Source organism: Catharus ustulatus, chromosome 5 (genome assembly GCF_009819885.2).
Source record: "Catharus ustulatus isolate bCatUst1 chromosome 5, bCatUst1.pri.v2, whole genome shotgun sequence".
Classification (NCBI taxonomy): Eukaryota; Metazoa; Chordata; class Aves; order Passeriformes; family Turdidae; genus Catharus; species Catharus ustulatus.
The window spans coordinates 67,974,823-67,992,138 of record NC_046225.1 but is presented as its reverse complement, the minus strand read 5'-3'; the positions used below and the strand labels follow the sequence as shown (position 1 = coordinate 67,992,138).

The 17,316-nt window shown below is 45.7% G+C and overlaps 1 protein-coding gene across 1 annotated transcript in view; it reads left to right on the top strand.

Annotated features, from left to right (window-relative positions):
• Positions 1-17,316, top strand: part of CFAP99 (cilia and flagella associated protein 99) — a 58,683-nt gene that overhangs the window by 16,093 nt on the left and 25,274 nt on the right. The window contains exons 4-6 of the mRNA XM_033061407.2: positions 772-866; positions 7,561-7,673; positions 13,526-13,706. Coding sequence (XP_032917298.1) covers positions 772-866; positions 7,561-7,673; positions 13,526-13,706 — 389 coding nt within the window. The remainder of the gene's footprint in view (positions 1-771; positions 867-7,560; positions 7,674-13,525; positions 13,707-17,316) is intronic.

Below are 17,316 nucleotides of genomic sequence, written 5' to 3'. Positions count from 1 at the left end.
AGGCTGTTGCTATGTGTGAGCAGATTTGAATTTAATAAAGCTTGTAGGAGATAAATGTATATTCTGCTAAGACTGATTAAATATGTTGCTGTACTAAAGCACATGAGATTGAAGCCTAAAGATACACTGAGTTGGCTGCAGCACATTGGTCAGAATTTCTTGATTTTACCATTACAGTTTGGTGGCAGCTAAAACTGCACTATAAGTGAAGCCTGATTGATCAAAGTGAATGGGGACAAATGAAAGCTGATACTGGAGCCCATGAACTTTACAGGTCTACTAAAATTTCACAGTACTGATTGTGCCTCTTCTTGTATCATAGAATAGAATCATAAATCATTTAGGTTGGAAAAGACCTCTAAGATCATTGAACTGTATACTTGCCATAGAGGGTGCAAGATTCAGGCTTGAAATTTCACAATTTAGAAACTTTATTTTATTCCAATTCAGAATAAAAACAAAGATAATAACATTTTAGGCAATGTGGTCACATGGAAAAAAAAAGCAAAATAAATGCTAGAAATGTTAAATTTTGTGTTTAATTTTTTTGTTGTTATTTATAATGTTGTTATGTATAATAAACTACGAATTTGTAACAGAAGAGTAAGAGCTATCATCTCTGAAAATATTAAAACCAGAGTATGTTGAAAGATTCACTGTCAAAACTGTTTAAAATTAATGTAGCAGTCTAAATCCCAGAGTATGTTGAGTATAGGATATAGGTTTATTAGAATTCCCTGCTGCATTTTAAATATATGTATCTTTTGATAGTTATCTGTTATCTAGCTACTTTTCAACTAGATGAGATTGGTCTTCAGCACTTCAGCAGAATTGTGAAATCCTTGGACACTGCAAAAATGCAACAGGTAATCAAAGTACAAAACATTTTTAAAAATAATTATCTGTTCATTGTGTTTGGTTAATCAAATTACTTTTCTCAACTCTGAGAATAAATTAAATGGAGAAATTACTGTTATTTTCTGTTAAAATTCAGAATTAAATTAGTATTTTGTTATCAAAAAACCCTTCAATTTCTTTACTTGCAGGGTGATTCTTATATTCAGTCAAAGATCAATTTTAAATGTATTTTATATAATCTGAGAAGGTCAAATAACCACATAATTTACAGTTTATGTCATTTACAATTGTCCCTTTAAGTGGCACACTCACTGTCGCCTCTGCTCACGTTCTTTCTTTGATTTAAGACAGATGTTTATTACATATGCAATTAATATGCAATTAATCTATTGAAACTTGCAGTTCCTGATGTTTAGTGTTCTTCTTTCCCCTGAACAATCCACTCCCACTTTCATTACCAAGCCAATTGTGCTTCCATGACTTTTTCTCCTTCCCAAACAACACTGGCTGGCTTGGAGCTATACATGTGCCAATTTCCCAGTACAACATGTGACTGATCAAACCACTGTTGCCAAATAAAAAATGGGACAACAAAATTCTGCTTCCCTTTTCTGGAGTCATGAGTTTGGGGTTTGCTCCACTATTTGTTTGCTATTTTTCGTTATAACTGTAGAAATCTAATTATCTTCTGCTTCTCTTTCAAAATGAAAGTGCTAATTATCTCAAAAGCTATGTTGTATAGAGGAACAGAGGGATAAACTGAGCAGCACTGCTTTCTCATAAGCCCTATTTTCTCAGGAAAATGGGCTAAAAATTAAATCACTGGTGACACAGCATCTGTAACCTTTGATTATCCAGATGTTTCAAAGCATAGTCCAAACATGCTGTTTGAATAACAAAGATGGAATTTAAAAGATAGGCAAATTTTAATAATTAATACTCAAAAGGCTAAGGTTTATCCTTATAGTGATTACTTTGAATGTTCATGTGGATGTCAGTGTCTCTTTAATGAGTAGAGTTGCTTCACAATATGTAGGGACAGAGTAGGTTAAGTTGTCTGGTTTTAGATGGACTTACTATGGAATGCTTCTTATTAATTCCATTCAGAGACAAAAAATATATATTTCATTAACAGTTAGAACAGAGGAGTGGCTGGAAGAATTATCATAATCTGGTAGACAGACAAATCACTCTGTCTAAAATGCTCTCCCAGCCCCTTCTTTGGTAAACATCTTACACACGAGCTGCTGGATTGGATGCATCTTGAACTCATTCAGCCAGCAACACAATTTTCCCACATCATGCCAATTATCTCTTGTTGATTCCATTCATCTAGCTTTATACGGCTTAAGCCTCGGTGCCCTGATGTTCTGGTTTAGATAATGTCTCCTTCCTTGTCTACAGTAACTCTTTTCTGATAGGGTAGTGCTGCATATTCCAACGTTGTGCACCTGCTGTCATTGTAGCAGGTGTGACTAAGTCTTGCTTAAAGTTAGATAAGATACTCATCTAACTATGAGATCTTACCAGATCCTCATCACCATGGTACCTAGTTTTTCTTCTCTTGCATTAGAACAGTTTGTCTCCAAAGTGATGCTAGATTAAATTAATGCACCTGCAGCAGAGGATTTAGAAGCAATATTTTGTCCCCCCAGCAACAGAGAGAAAAGAGCAGAAGGCAGATCTGCAGCCTTAGCAACAAAAGTTATCAGAAATTTGGGATCCTCCGTCAGGATGCTGACCTCTAGATTTTGCCTGATGACTATGGTGTCTGAGTTCAGTTAAGACACTGAAAAAATATTCACATATATTTATGTATATTATTTACTTTAATTAAAAAATAAATTTAGCACATCACAGGCTGAGTGGAATTTTCTTCATCATGCAGATAAACCTCACTCAAATGAATAGTCTTCAGGTGAATGATGTCAACCTGTGGGCGATTTAAGACCTTTCTCTTAAAGACCTGTATGATAGAATCCATTCAATTCAAAGTCACAGTGTTTCCCTATGTTTGATGAATGTTCAAATATTTTCATTAAGGCCAGGCAGGATAACAATGCTTCCTCACACATGTTTATTTGCTTGAACAGAAAATCACAAGCTCTCATTCTGTAATATTAAGAATACATGCAAAAAAAACTTTTATGGTGATATAATTATAGGACCATAGGATAAAACCCGTTCTTGTAACTTTAGTGCGATTATCCTTTTAAAAAATTAGCCATGCATTGTTGTCTCAAATCTATTTTTGGATTCTATTATTCTACATGCTATTCTTCTATATTTATTTTAAAATGTAAGGGTTTCTGTGTTTGAGAAAATACACTTGAAATAAAAAGTTGAAGTAAACAGCTTTGTAATTTCTGAACTGTCTTGTAAAAAAATACAAAATACATAGTGTTTTCTTTCTAGCAGTTAAGAACCTGTTTTTTCTATTTCATGTTCTGATTGCTTCTAAAAGCCATTCTAAAGAACTTCTGAGATCACCAAAGCAACATCACTACATACAAACTGTATTGTAATAGAATTTAAGATGTGGTAGGAATAGCAGGACATTATCAGCCTCATGGTGGATGGTGGCTAAAACCAGTCCAAGTTTGGTCAATAATGTTTTCAGGCAGGGGCTGATCTGTATGGAGAGACAGAACATGTTGTTTCCTGCAGTTGCTTTCTTAATTCAAGAGTAAAAAGCTTATATTGTGAATGTAAACATTCCAGCTCTGCAAGTGCCTACGTGGATCTAAAGATAATACCAGATGAGGAAATTTCCCATTTTTTATTTGTTTTCTAAAAATCTGTACGATCCCACTGTGTAAAAATGTGTTAAGAATAATAAGTTCAAATTCTCAAAAGTAAGGTATTAATTCAGCCCACCTGTAAGAATGCATTACAAAACAGTCTTTAATTATACACCCTTGTGTTACTACAGCCAGAGTATTCATTAAAATACAAACACAGGTACAATTCATTGCTGGTGTAATTCCATCATTTCAGAAGGGAAATGGATCTTCATTATCATGCTGTCTGAGTAGTGAAAGTTGTGGAATGTTCAAGACAGAGAAGTAAGCAGAATAATGCTGTTACCAAAGTGACTACCAGTGACTTTGCTAAGGAGACAGAGCCTGGTAACATCCCAACAGAAATGTGAGAGCAGCCCCATTCTGCTGCTGTAAAAGCAATCACTGCTGATATTGGGCTTTCCACCTATGTCACGTGTGGCCAAAGACAAAACAAAAATATTAGGGACTTTTCCTAGCAATTCAGTTCACAAAACACAGAACTTTCTGTTGTCTTATCACCATCTGTGATAGGGGTTATCAAAAATAAGATTGTGGACTTTGTCTCAGGCACGCTTTGGTCAGAAATGACGTCCAGTCATCCTACATTGCCATTTGCAATCCCTGCAGTGCCTGGATCACCATTCCAGGGCTGTGTTCCAAGAATTCTCTAGTATGATGCATATTGTGGCATATTGTGCATATCTAGTATGTGCATATTGTGAAATTTCTCTGGGGACTGTGACTAAAACTCTACAAAAATATACATCACAGAGCAGATATCTGGTTACACAGTTAACCATTCTCTGTACCTCAGGAGTACATAATAGCATTTATCAATCACATAATTACTTGTTTGTTTTAGTATAGGGGGACATGTTAATAACCAGTACAGGACTGGTGCTGCAGTAGGAAGCCTCAAGCTCTAACAGCCAGCTGTTAAATGCAACAGCTAGAAATCACTGTGTGCCTTTATTATAGTTTCATCTGCCTTGAAGAGTTAGTTGAGTTGCTTTGTGAAAGATAGTTACAGCAAATACTCAGGAGATAGAGAGTCAATGAGAGCTGAAACAACAATTCAGGGGTGTAGTTTCACATGGCACTGTAGTGGACAACTGACTGAAGCCTCTGAGGATGGACTAGGCTCTGAGGATGTAGAAGAGGACACAGAAAGGGAGGAGTTCAGCTTAATGGAAGCTAGTGAAAAAAAAAATGGAATATTTACAAGTCACCACCTGCAGTATTTCTATTTCTGTGAGCTCTCTGAATACCTAGAAATTTGAAACCATCTCAAACCTCAGGGTCTGTCTTATTTTAAGTGCTATCAGCACATAATCAATACTGTATTATAATCCCTGTATACACTCTTGTCTACATGGGCTTTTATAAACTTCATGTATAGTCAGGGTTTCCCATAAGATCAGTGCTGTGGTAGGAGATACATTCACTGTAATGACCCTGCTGGACTAACTGGATGTACAATTTTGTACAATAACTTGTAGAAATAGTGTCTACACCATGCATCCTTTCTGATGGGAGGTATTAATTCAGTCTAGACTTTTGACATTATATTTACACATTGCAGAAGTACAAATTACTGTTAGGTTACAAATTTAATCCAATATGCAGATACTACAGTGGAAGATCCTGTAAGGACAATGAATGACTTTCCAGGCCAATGGGTTGAAATGCATCCCTCACCATATGCTTATTAAATGCCACAGAATCTAGAAGCATCAAAAATCCCAACTTCTTCACAATTCAACATTTAGTTCATAATCAAACTTTTAGGGATGAAAGAACTTCTTTTGGATGGTGTGTTGATAAGCTGCAAATTTAGGGAGCAGCAGTATTTTCTAGACAAGAATATTAATCCAAGGGGGCAATATTTATTTAGTCCTGCAGTGCAGATCAGTCTTTTGACTACCAAAAGCACAACAGATTAAAATACACTAAATTTAAAGGTTAATTCCTTGGAAATGGTCACATCAAGACTATGGAGTTCAAGCAGCAGGTTTTCTAGATCTGTTGAACATCTGTAGCAAACACCTTGAGTCTATTGGTTTGAACAGGTGTCTGCTAAGGAAGGCAGGAACCTCTTTTGATAGGGAAAATGTAAAACCACTCCCTCCAAGTTATTGTAATTTTGAAGTTAAGGAGCTCTCAGGCACAGATTTGTGAATAGGAATAGTTCTTTACTAGGAAAATTAAATAAAAATACAGTAATTAAAAAAACAAAGTACTGACAGAGTCAGAATACAATCTGACACCCTGTCAGTCAGGGCATTGGTAGCAATCCCATTAAATGGTGGCTGCATCCTCCTGCAGTGACAGATGTGGTTCTGTTGAAGCAATGATCTTGGAGAAGGTCTAGTGGTGATAAAGATGAGCCTGGTGTTCCTCTGGGAATCCAATGGAAAAAGGCTGCTCTGATGTTCCAAATCTCAGATTTTATCTAGGTAGGGAATGCTTGGCTCCTCCCCCTGGGTGGGGCATCTCCCCATGGGATGGTGTAATTTTATCAGTCATGCAGTGGGACTCAATGGCCCATTAACACAAGATATCTCTCTGGACAAAGGATGGGTCCTGGAAGAGATAAAGAAAACTGCCCCAGCTGGTTTTAACAGCTGGCCCATTAACAGAGGATATCCCCCCAGAGTTATGAGGGATAGGTCATGGAAGAGATGAGGAACACTGCTCCACCTGGTTTCAACAGATTGTGATACATACTGCTGGTTACATCTTGCATTGCAGCCTAAGATGTTGAGTAAAATCTGAATTGTTTGTTGCTGGATTATTCACAAAGTTCTGAGGCACCTTGGGTCTGGCACCATATTTGGATTAAGAAGCTCCTCAGTAGTTCTGCAGAACTAAAAACTCAATACAAAGAATTCTTCAGCTCTATATAAAACAACTTAAGATGGGGCTGATGCCAAGTGTGATCTAATAAGCTCTGCAAGTCTCCATTTAAACTTCTCAAAGTGACAGTACACTGCCTCCCAATATGTCTTATAATGTCAAAATTATTTAGTGGACCTTTTTGCTTTTACTGTGATTATGTCAGTGTCATGCTTGTACTTTCATTTCCAAGAATTTTAATGGAAGACGTAAGGTTCAAGTTTAGAATTTATATTGCTGTAACTGATACAGGCTGAATCTGAGTGCCATTTTTCAAGAGTGTTTCAAAAGGCCATTTGAATACTTCAAGATTTAAAGAAAGGCTTTTGACCTTTTGGTGAACTGGAGTGGCAAACAAAAGTTCAAATGTTAATTGTTATTTCTCCAGCATGTAGACCCCTACAATCTATAAGTGTGCCAAATTCCAGTCTTTTCTTTTAATGGGAATATGCCAATTAATTCTATTTCCATAAAAGAAAAAGCCACATTGTATAGCATTTACTACAGTTTTCAGCAATTCTCTCTGCCCAGTTCCCAGGGAGCTGAAAAGAATTTAAGTCATTCGAGTGCAGTGCCAGGCCTGACATATTTCAGGGCTTCATGGGTCTTCCAGTTAGAGATAATCAGAAGTCTACCTTGGGTATATTAGACTCTGAAACTCTATTTTAAAATTATATTAAAATCAGTGTATTCCAGTTGTAATTAATTTTGAATAAAACCTTTGTTTGAAGCACATTAAAGATGAATCAACACATCTTTATGTTGTAACCTCTAGGTTTTTTTTTTGTTTTGCTACAAAAAAATTTTTAGTATCTATTAGTGTTTCACAAAATACAGCTAAAAGACACGGGACTGTCCACCAGCTAATAAGAATCTAAAATACCAAGCACCTGTGTCTGTAATTACAAGGTCAAATACAAGCAAGTTCTTCAGTGGTGTTTGTAATAAAAGCAACTATCTTTTTGTAATCTTATATACACCATGTCTCCAACATTCATATTTAAAAGAAACCACTTATTATTAGTTTCTTAGATTCTTCTTCAATGACTTGTATCTGAACACATGGATAAAAGATGAATGGAGTCATTTCTACGATTCAGCATATGTAAAAGAGAACTGGATTGATCCACTGGTTAGGTAAGTAGTATTTAACTGGCCTCTGGCCACCTCAAAGTTTAAAAGCTGGGGAAAGCTTCCCTTCAAAGCTCACATTTCTGTTGAAGTGTTTCTTCTATTGAAGTCACTCAGAACCCTTCTTGTCTACACAAGTCTTTAGCAATCCCTTTTACTTACCCAGAGGCAAGGTTCTCTCTCAGAAAAGTCTTTCCACAGCTGTTGTACATTTGCTCCCTGATGCCCCCGAATAGATAAAACATAGTACTCTGCAAAAAACTGAAATAGAAGGTTCAAATTGTCTCAGAGTCATGCCTCATCAGTCACTTCAACATCTGTATGACATTAAGTATTTGAAAAAATGTTTGATTTCTCTGATTCTGGCTTCATGCACAGACTTGTTTATTCTGATGGTCATAAAATCCCTTCTGAGCAAATCAGACGAGCATATAAGCGTTTTTAAGTTATTATTTATTTACACAGTTGCAGCACCATTTAACAGCTTAAATGCTCTGAGGTGCATCCACTCATTGGTTAGATGGTGATATGGCAGCAACTGTACCCTTTGCCAGACTGGAACATTTTCATGTGGAGAAATAGTAGCTCTGCAGCCTAGTGGGTCACTTTTTACTCTCATTTTTACCCAGAACAGATAAATTACAACAATGCAGCTGCAGTCACACATCCTTCTCAATGCAGTATAGATTAACCCAGATGATTGTAAACAATGTTAGACAGAAACATGCTACAAACAACATGAGCTGAAAAGGAGTTTTGCATCTGGTTCTGTCATACCAAAGTGCCTAGAATTAATCCTTTCACACTGTGCAGTTTATTAGCACTTCAGCAAATATATAACATAGATTTGGCTTGCACTGCTCTGAATTCCACTGAGTTCTACAGGGACCACAGGGATATATCTGAAGTCAGAATTTGACTCAAAATATTCCACTGTAGTGATTCTAGTTATGCTTAGAATGGTATAAAAATACAGATAGAGAGATAGGGAGATATACATCCATACCCACACAGTTCTTGCACATACACATTCATGCAGGCTGAAGTTTAGGCCACTGCTTGTTTCATTAGCACCAAGTTTATTGGAGCTGTCTTTCACAGTCAGCTACACTCAGTGTAATGAACCCACATTTTGCCTGGAAGTGGCAAATGTAAGTTATACAAGAATGTTAAAGACCAGATTTAGTTACTGGGTTTGAAACATCCTTCAGGGGTCTGAGGATGCAGTGATTAATTTAGTCAGTTCAGTAGCTGAAATTCTTTTAAATGTGTCTTTGTTTTCCTCTTTTTAATATCAGTGAGGTTAATATAAAGAGTCATTTATTTTAGTGGAGCTTCATTATTTGCATAAGTTACAGTAGTTTCACGAATACAAGCCGCACGGATTATAAGCCGCACTTCCGGTGCCTCGACAATGTTGCTGTCTTTGTCAATAGATAAGCCGCACCCCGAATATTAGCCGCACTTTCGTTCGTCGCGAGAATCCGGGCGCAGCTTTCACAAATTGGCCAATTAGTAACAGGATCGCGGCATAGCGGGCTTTACTGGCTCGGGGCGGGGCCAGGAAGGCTCGGCCCGCTCATGGTTGCCGACGGGGCCGGGTAGCCCAGCTCAGCGCCACGGCTCGGCGGGGCTGGCCGGGTGGTGCTGCCGCCGCCGCCGGGCTCGCTGGCCCCCCTCTCCCGTCAGCACCGCCCCGCCGCCGCGTTCCCTAGCCCTGTCGGCGGCCTGCCGCCGCCCGGCTCGCTGGCCGCCGCCGCGTTCCCTAGCCCTGTCGGCGGCCGGTCGCCGCCGCGTTCCCTAGCCCTGTCGGCGGCCTGCCGCCGCCCGGCTCGCTGGCCGCCGCCGCGTTCCCTAGCCCTGTCGGCGGCCGGCCGCCGCCGCGTTCCCTAGCCCTGTCGGCGGCCTGCCGCCGCCCGGCTCGCTGGCCGCCGCCGCGTTCCCTAGCCCTGTCGGCGGCCTGCCGCCGCCCGGCTCGCTGGCCGCCGCCGCGTTCCCTAGCCCTGTCGGCGGCCGGCCGCCGCCGCGTTCCCTAGCCCTGTCGGCGGCCTGCCGCCGCCCGGCTCGCTGGCCGCCGCCGCGTTCCCTAGCCCTGTCGGCGGCCGGCCGCCGCCGCGTTCCCTAGCCCTGTCGGCGGCCTGCCGCCGCCCGGCTCGCTGGCCGCCGCCGCGTTCCCTAGCCCTGTCGGCGGCCGGCCGCCGCCGCGTTCCCTAGCCCTGTCGGCGGCCGGCCGCCGCCGCGTTCCCTAGCCCTGTCGGCGGCCTGCCGCCGCCGCGTTCCCTAGCCCTGTCGGCGGCCTGCCGCCGCCCGGCTCGCTGGCCGCCGCCGCGTTCCCTAGCCCTGTCGGCGGCCGGCCGCCGCCGCGTTCCCTAGCCCTGTCGGCGGCCGGCCGCCGCCGCGTTCCCTAGCCCTGTCGGCGGCCGGCCGCCGCCGCGTTCCCTAGCCCTGTCGGCGGCCGGCCGCCGCCGCGTTCCCTAGCCCTGTCGGCGGCCGGCCGCCGCCGCGTTCCCTAGCCCTGTCGGCGGCCGGCCGCCGCCGCGTTCCCTAGCCCTGTCGGCGGCCGGCCGCCGCCGCGTTCCCTAGCCCTGTCGGCGGCCTGCCGCCGCCCGGCTCGCTGGCCGCCGCCGCGTTCCCTAGCCCTGTCGGCGGCCGGCCGCCGCCGCGTTCCCTAGCCCTGTCGGCGGCCTGCCGCCGCCCGGCTCGCTGGCCGCCGCCGCGTTCCCTAGCCCTGTCGGCGGCCGGCCGCCGCCGCGTTCCCTAGCCCTGTCGGCGGCCGGCCGCCGCCGCGTTCCCTAGCCCTGTCGGCGGCCGGCCGCCGCCGCGTTCCCTAGCCCTGTCGGCGGCCGGCCGCCGCCGCGTTCCCTAGCCCTGTCGGCGGCCGGCCGCCGCCGCGTTCCCTAGCCCTGTCGGCGGCCTGCCGCCGCCCGGCTCGCTGGCCGCCGCCGCGTTCCCTAGCCCTGTCGGCGGCCTGCCGCCGCCCGGCTCGCTGGCCGCCGCCGCGTTCCCTAGCCCTGTCGGCGGCCGGCCGCCGCCGCGTTCCCTAGCCCTGTCGGCGGCCGGCCGCCGCCGCGTTCCCTAGCCCTGTCGGCGGCCGGCCGCCGCCGCGTTCCCTAGCCCTGTCGGCGGCCGGCCGCCGCCGCGTTCCCTAGCCCTGTCGGCGGCCTGCCGCCGCCCGGCTCGCTGGCCGCCGCCGCGTTCCCTAGCCCTGTCGGCGGCCGGCCGCCGCCGCGTTCCCTAGCCCTGTCGGCGGCCGGCCGCCGCCGCGTTCCCTAGCCCTGTCGGCGGCCGGCCGCCGCCGCGTTCCCTAGCCCTGTCGGCGGCCGGCCGCCGCCGCGTTCCCTAGCCCTGTCGGCGGCCGGCCGCCGCCGCGTTCCCTAGCCCTGTCGGCGGCCGGCCGCCGCCGCGTTCCCTAGCCCTGTCGGCGGCCGGCCGCCGCCGCGTTCCCTAGCCCTGTCGGCGGCCTGCCGCCGCCCGGCTCGCTGGCCGCCGCCGCGTTCCCTAGCCCTGTCGGCGGCCGGCCGCCGCCGCGTTCCCTAGCCCTGTCGGCGGCCGGCCGCCGCCGCGTTCCCTAGCCCTGTCGGCGGCCGGCCGCCGCCGCGTTCCCTAGCCCTGTCGGCGGCCGGCCGCCGCCGCGTTCCCTAGCCCTGTCGGCGGCCGGCCGCCGCCGCGTTCCCTAGCCCTGTCGGCGGCCGGCCGCCGCCGCGTTCCCTAGCCCTGTCGGCGGCCTGCCGCCGCCCGGCTCGCTGGCCGCCGCCGCGTTCCCTAGCCCTGTCGGCGGCCGGCCGCCGCCGCGTTCCCTAGCCCTGTCGGCGGCCGGCCGCCGCCGCGTTCCCTAGCCCTGTCGGCGGCCGGCCGCCGCCGCGTTCCCTAGCCCTGTCGGCGGCCTGCCGCCGCCGCGTTCCCTAGCCCTGTCGGCGGCCTGCCGCCGCCCGGCTCGCTGGCCGCCGCCGCGTTCCCTAGCCCTGTCGGCGGCCGGCCGCCGCCGCGTTCCCTAGCCCTGTCGGCGGCCGGCCGCCGCCGCGTTCCCTAGCCCTGTCGGCGGCCGGCCGCCGCCGCGTTCCCTAGCCCTGTCGGCGGCCTGCCGCCGCCCGGCTCGCTGGCCGCCGCCGCGTTCCCTAGCCCTGTCGGCGGCCGGCCGCCGCCGCGTTCCCTAGCCCTGTCGGCGGCCGGCCGCCGCCGCGTTCCCTAGCCCTGTCGGCGGCCTGCCGCCGCCCGGCTCGCTGGCCGCCGCCGCGTTCCCTAGCCCTGTCGGCGGCCTGCCGCCGCCCGGCTCGCTGGCCGCCGCCGCGTTCCCTAGCCCTGTCGGCGGCCGGCCGCCGCCGCGTTCCCTAGCCCTGTCGGCGGCCGGCCGCCGCCGCGTTCCCTAGCCCTGTCGGCGGCCTGCCGCCGCCCGGCTCGCTGGCCGCCGCCGCGTTCCCTAGCCCTGTCGGCGGCCGGTCGCCGCCGCGTTCCCTAGCCCTGTCGGCGGCCTGCCGCCGCCCGGCTCGCTGGCCGCCGCCGCGTTCCCTAGCCCTGCCGGCGGCCTGCCGCCGCCCGGCTCGCTGGCCGCGCCGCGTTCCCTAGCCCTGCCGGCGGGCTGCCGCTGCCGCCCCTGCCAGGCTCGCTGGCCGCCCCCTCCCGTCTGCACCGCCGCCGCGTTTCCTCGCCCTGGCCGGCACTGCAGGCCCCCGCACCGCTGGGCTCCCCCACGCTGCTGGCCCCGATTCTGCTGGGCTTCCCCCGCTGCCAGGCAGCCCCACCCGCCGGCCTTCCTGCTTCTGCCATGCTCCCCTGCACTGCTAGCCCCAGTTCTCCCGGGCTCCCCCGCCCTGCTGGCCCGGGCTCTGCCGCCCCCCCCCTGCCCCGCCCTGCTGGCTCAGGCTCTGCCGCCCGCCCCCCACACTGCTGGCCCCGCCTCTGCCAGGCTTTCCCACCTCTGCCGGGGCCGGCCGGGCTCCAGCTTGGCTTGGGGCTGCCGCGGGCTCTCACTTCCGTGTTGGCAGCTTTTAGAATTTTGTTAATAGATTAGCCGCCCCGGAATATTAGCCGCACTTCCGGGTTTCCACCAAAATTTTGGTCAAATTGGTGCGGCTTGTATTCGTGAAATTACTGTACTTGCAAGCCTCACCCTGTAATGACAGTACTACCTAAGGTAATAGTCATATAAACAACTTACTGTAAGTTTACACTGTCATTTGCTTTTTAACTTCTGGGAAAGCTCCATTGCATGTGTAATATATATAAGGATATAACATATATGGAGGAAGAATAACTGGCATGAAGCTGTCACTGTAATTAGACTGATACCCTGTTTGTGTTTTACCTTTAATCTGAATCTTCCTGTCTATCCTTAGAAGTCTGAACCTTGATTCAAGCCTAAAGCCACAGAAATTGCAATCATCTTGGCTGCCCCTATGGCTCACTGAGGGTTCATTGGATAATTTACCAAACTCCTTGGATCTTTCTATTTTTTCTATTAGAATTTCTTGTGCTTTAAGAATGTACCCCGCTGTTGGTACATGTGGCAACACAGACCACTGTTCATAGTCTCTTCATTTAAGTAAATTAAGTGTGTAATTAGCCCATGACAGATGCTTTTCTGACTCCTAATCTGGTCCTGCCACAAAACCAACTGGCCAGATATTCTGTAAAATCTGTGGCTATTTCACCACTAGTAATCTAGGTGAATAGCATCTCTCAAGAGCTGAAATAACACAGTGTAGCTAAATCCTGAGTACAGACTCATAGGTCAGTTTTATTAAAATTGAATGGCAGAAAGCATTACAGAACTTGCAACAAAGCCACCCTCATATACTGTTTGTAAGTTTGTATGAAAGAGAAAAATAAAATAAAATTTAAAAATCTGGGTTTATTTCAAGGTGGCAGCCAAAAGTGCAGAAACTGATTGAAAAGCTCACAGATAAATTAAGCAATCGTACCACCACTGTCAAGACTTTGAGAGTCACTCAGCCAAAGGAATTTAATTTGACTGTACCCAAGCCACGTGCCATTGCTCCACCTTCACCAGCACCTCTGCCAGCGCTGCCAAAAAGACAACCTGTAAGTGGATTTATTTTTTGAAAGACTCTAAATTTCATATATGCTTGTGCACAAAATCTTGGTAGGGGAGTTAATAATTTCTTTAAAGCAATTATTGAAAATCTACAACCTTTTACAGATTGAAAAAGACTTTGGCAATTATCTATATTATTAAAGGTCAGATTTCTTAAAAAAAACAACAAACTAATTATTTTCATTTCAGTGAGTGTTCTGTAAGCAATTTATAAGCCAACCAGAGAAAAGGGGAAAATTTAGTTCCTGAAAGTAATTTTTTGACTTTTAGAAGCAGAGCTACAAAATGGGTATAAATTGATTACAACATTGATATGAGTGTTTCTGATTGCCCTTGGCTTTGTTAGATATTTTCTTTGGAAGGAGGTAAGAAAAGGACAATCAAATGAAAAGGTTTCACAAATTTAGATTTTTTGTAAATGAATTCTCATTAAATAAATGAAGAAGCAGTTTCACTGGAAATTAGATGGACTCTAGGTTTGCAGCTCCTCCTTGAAGATGGACTTTTATTTTTATTTGTCTTAATGCTGAATCTCTAAAATTAAGGCTTTCAGTTTACATTTGTTGCTCATGTAAAAATGAGACTAGATTTGTCTTTGAAATGCCAAGTTATTTTATTTATTGTCTCAGATTGTGATTTAGTTACACTGGTACAAATCAGAGACCCACAGCTGATGTTATCTCACAGGGGAAAGCAAACAGGATTTGGGATCAAACTACCATAACTAACTTAATAAAGACTGCAAAATCATCTGTATTTAAATGCAGTGGGAAGTGAGCGTAGAAGTCATAGATTTGGGCATTATCTGCCACCTTGTATTAGCACTTCAGGTTTTAAATAATACATGTGTTGAATGCTCTTAGAAACCATTTACATCTTAGGATGGCAGAGCAATTTAATGGTAGTGTGTTATACAGTTAATGGGATTTTACATTGAAACAGCTTAATACCAGGCTCTGAAAAACTGCATTTAATAACTACTTAATCAGTATAGGAATGAGTCATGTTGCTGTCATTTTAGGACTTTATGCTGTGCAGCCCCCCTTAGAATAAATTTGCTTTAATGCAGATGCATTTAGTGAAGTTCATTTGTGTTTTTTGGATTATACTAAATTTGGTTTACATTCTGGCCAGGTTTGCAAATTTAAAGCTTGTGTGAATCTAGCCATTAGCGTAGTAGTGACAAATCTTCTACTCATTTCTGTACCTCTCTCAGTAAATTAAGATTCACTTTTTACTTTGCCACATTGTTACCAGTGTGACCAATTTACATCCTGAAATGAGCAGAGACTGAAAACACAGCTCACGTGGCAGGAAAGGGTCAGTAAGGTGAGAGCCTGCCATAGCTGTGGCTGCTGTGCTGAAGGGTTCTGTGTAACTCAGAGGAACACAAAGAAATAAAGCTCTTGCACATTACATCCCATAATCTGCTGCAGAAATGTTCTCATCCATTTTCTCACAAAAGAGTTCATTTTATGAGATACCTGGTTTTTTACTCACGGTTCTCATGCACCTGTCAAAGAACTTGTCACGTGGTTTGTCAGCGGGGATGTTGTAGTCACTACCCACAGTTCCTGCTCCGCATTGGAACAGCTGAACAGAACTGTATGGAAGCATCTGGAATTTGAGCAATACCTTACTGCATCCCTGTGGTGCAATTAGCCCATTCTGATTAACAAGATTATTGGTTTAGGTATTGCCTTCTAGCATTATTTTATTCTGGGCATTTCTTTCCAAGTAAGATGAGATGTGTGCCATAGATTGGGTCAGGAGCTGGGATGGCTCTGCCATGCTGTGTGATGGGCACACACTCCTTCCCAGGGAGGGCTGTGGGTTAGTGCAGAAGGCAGGGCAGCTGTCTTAGTGACCTATAATGAGAGGGGATTCCCCATGGCCTTGGAAAGTAACTGGCCTTGGAGTAACATAAGCCTAGGAGCTCAGAATAATCATTCACCATCATAAACATTAATCAAAAATGGATGACCATCAAAAATGGTCACTAAGTCACTAATGTTTGAGATTTAATAATAAAATAACTCACTCCAAATATTAGGTGTAAAGATTATAAATTCATGTCTCCACCGGCCTTGGCACCCATGCACATGGATGCAGACACAAGCACGCCCATATGCATGCACACATTCATAAATACAATTCTACAAGGAAAAATGAGTCCTTTACCTTGAGGTTTGCAAAGGAAACAAATAGAGACAGATGTATAAACCTGATAATATGCAAAATTATTTAGACACATTCAGCTTTCTTGGGTATCTTGGCCTAGAGTAACAAAATCCATCTTTTTAATATCAGCACTATAATAAACAATAAGATTATGCAATTATTTTATTTTTAAATTTTCTGTAAACCAGTCATATATTTAAAAAAAGGCCAGACTGGGATGTTATTGTAATACCATTCAGCCAAATTTAATGTATTTTGTAGATCTTTTTTCTATTATTTCAGCTGTGCTTCATGAGTGAAGTTGCTGATTGTTTAAAATAATTAAATGGGTGAAATAATTTATCCAGTATAGATGATTTTGTTTGCAAATAGACAGACCCACCAATACATTAGTGATCTTATCTATGAAAATAGAAACCCATAATATAATAGCATTGCATTAGCTTTCCCTTGTCCATCTTATGACAGTAGCTTTAAAAAACAGAAGAGTGATGAGTATCAAAGTTCAAAGTGATTATTCTTTTTTTTCATCCTTAAACTTCTTGTGATACCTACTCCCTAAATAACCTTTTTGATTAAGGGATGTCACTCAGGCTGTGTGAGGCTGTCCACTGCCTGGGGAGGGAAAGCAAAATTGGCATCTCTTATTCCCATCCCCCCCTTTCACATTTGGATTAAGTAGGTACAGTTTGGCCTTTTTTGATCTCTCTGTTGCTGTAATTTACAATTTATTTATAGTGACTTTATCCTCTTCCAACTGTTGGGTAATTGCTGTGTTCTCTGTCTATCTGCTTGTAACCCATCCCCATGGGCTAAATCACAAGGCAAAGAATATTTTTGAAACAGCTGATCTAAAAGACTCCTCCTTCAACTACTTGGAATAAGCATAGCAGTTTCTGAGGAGAGATTTTCAGCTTCCTCTGGCAGTTGAGTGCAGTTTGCAGGTAAAGCACATGAGTAGGAAGAAGAGTGAAATAAACTGATACTCACTGCCTGAGGAACCCTTTGCAAATCTTCTGGGCTTTCTTTTCTCCATCCATAAAAGCATAATAGAAATTCTTAGATACTTCTGGGAAATACTTTCACTGCTACTTCACTTTAAAAGCTCCCAAAAATACTTGAAGAGTCTCACCAGTGCATTTAATTGCTAGCTTATTCTGTTTGTGCATTTGTTCTACCTGTAGATAAAGGTGTCACATAGCAAAGACAGTGTAAATTCTATCAGATTCATGATTTTTCAAAAGTATAGTTCATTGTATAGTCCAATAAAGCTGGATGGGATTCCCATGTTCCCTGAAGTGACCTCCAATACAAGACAGAATATATATTTTCCCCATTAATTCTTGTGTTAATTCTGTAACTTCTAATTAATCTGGCACATTTTTAGCAAGATAAATATTTAGGCAGATGTCCAGT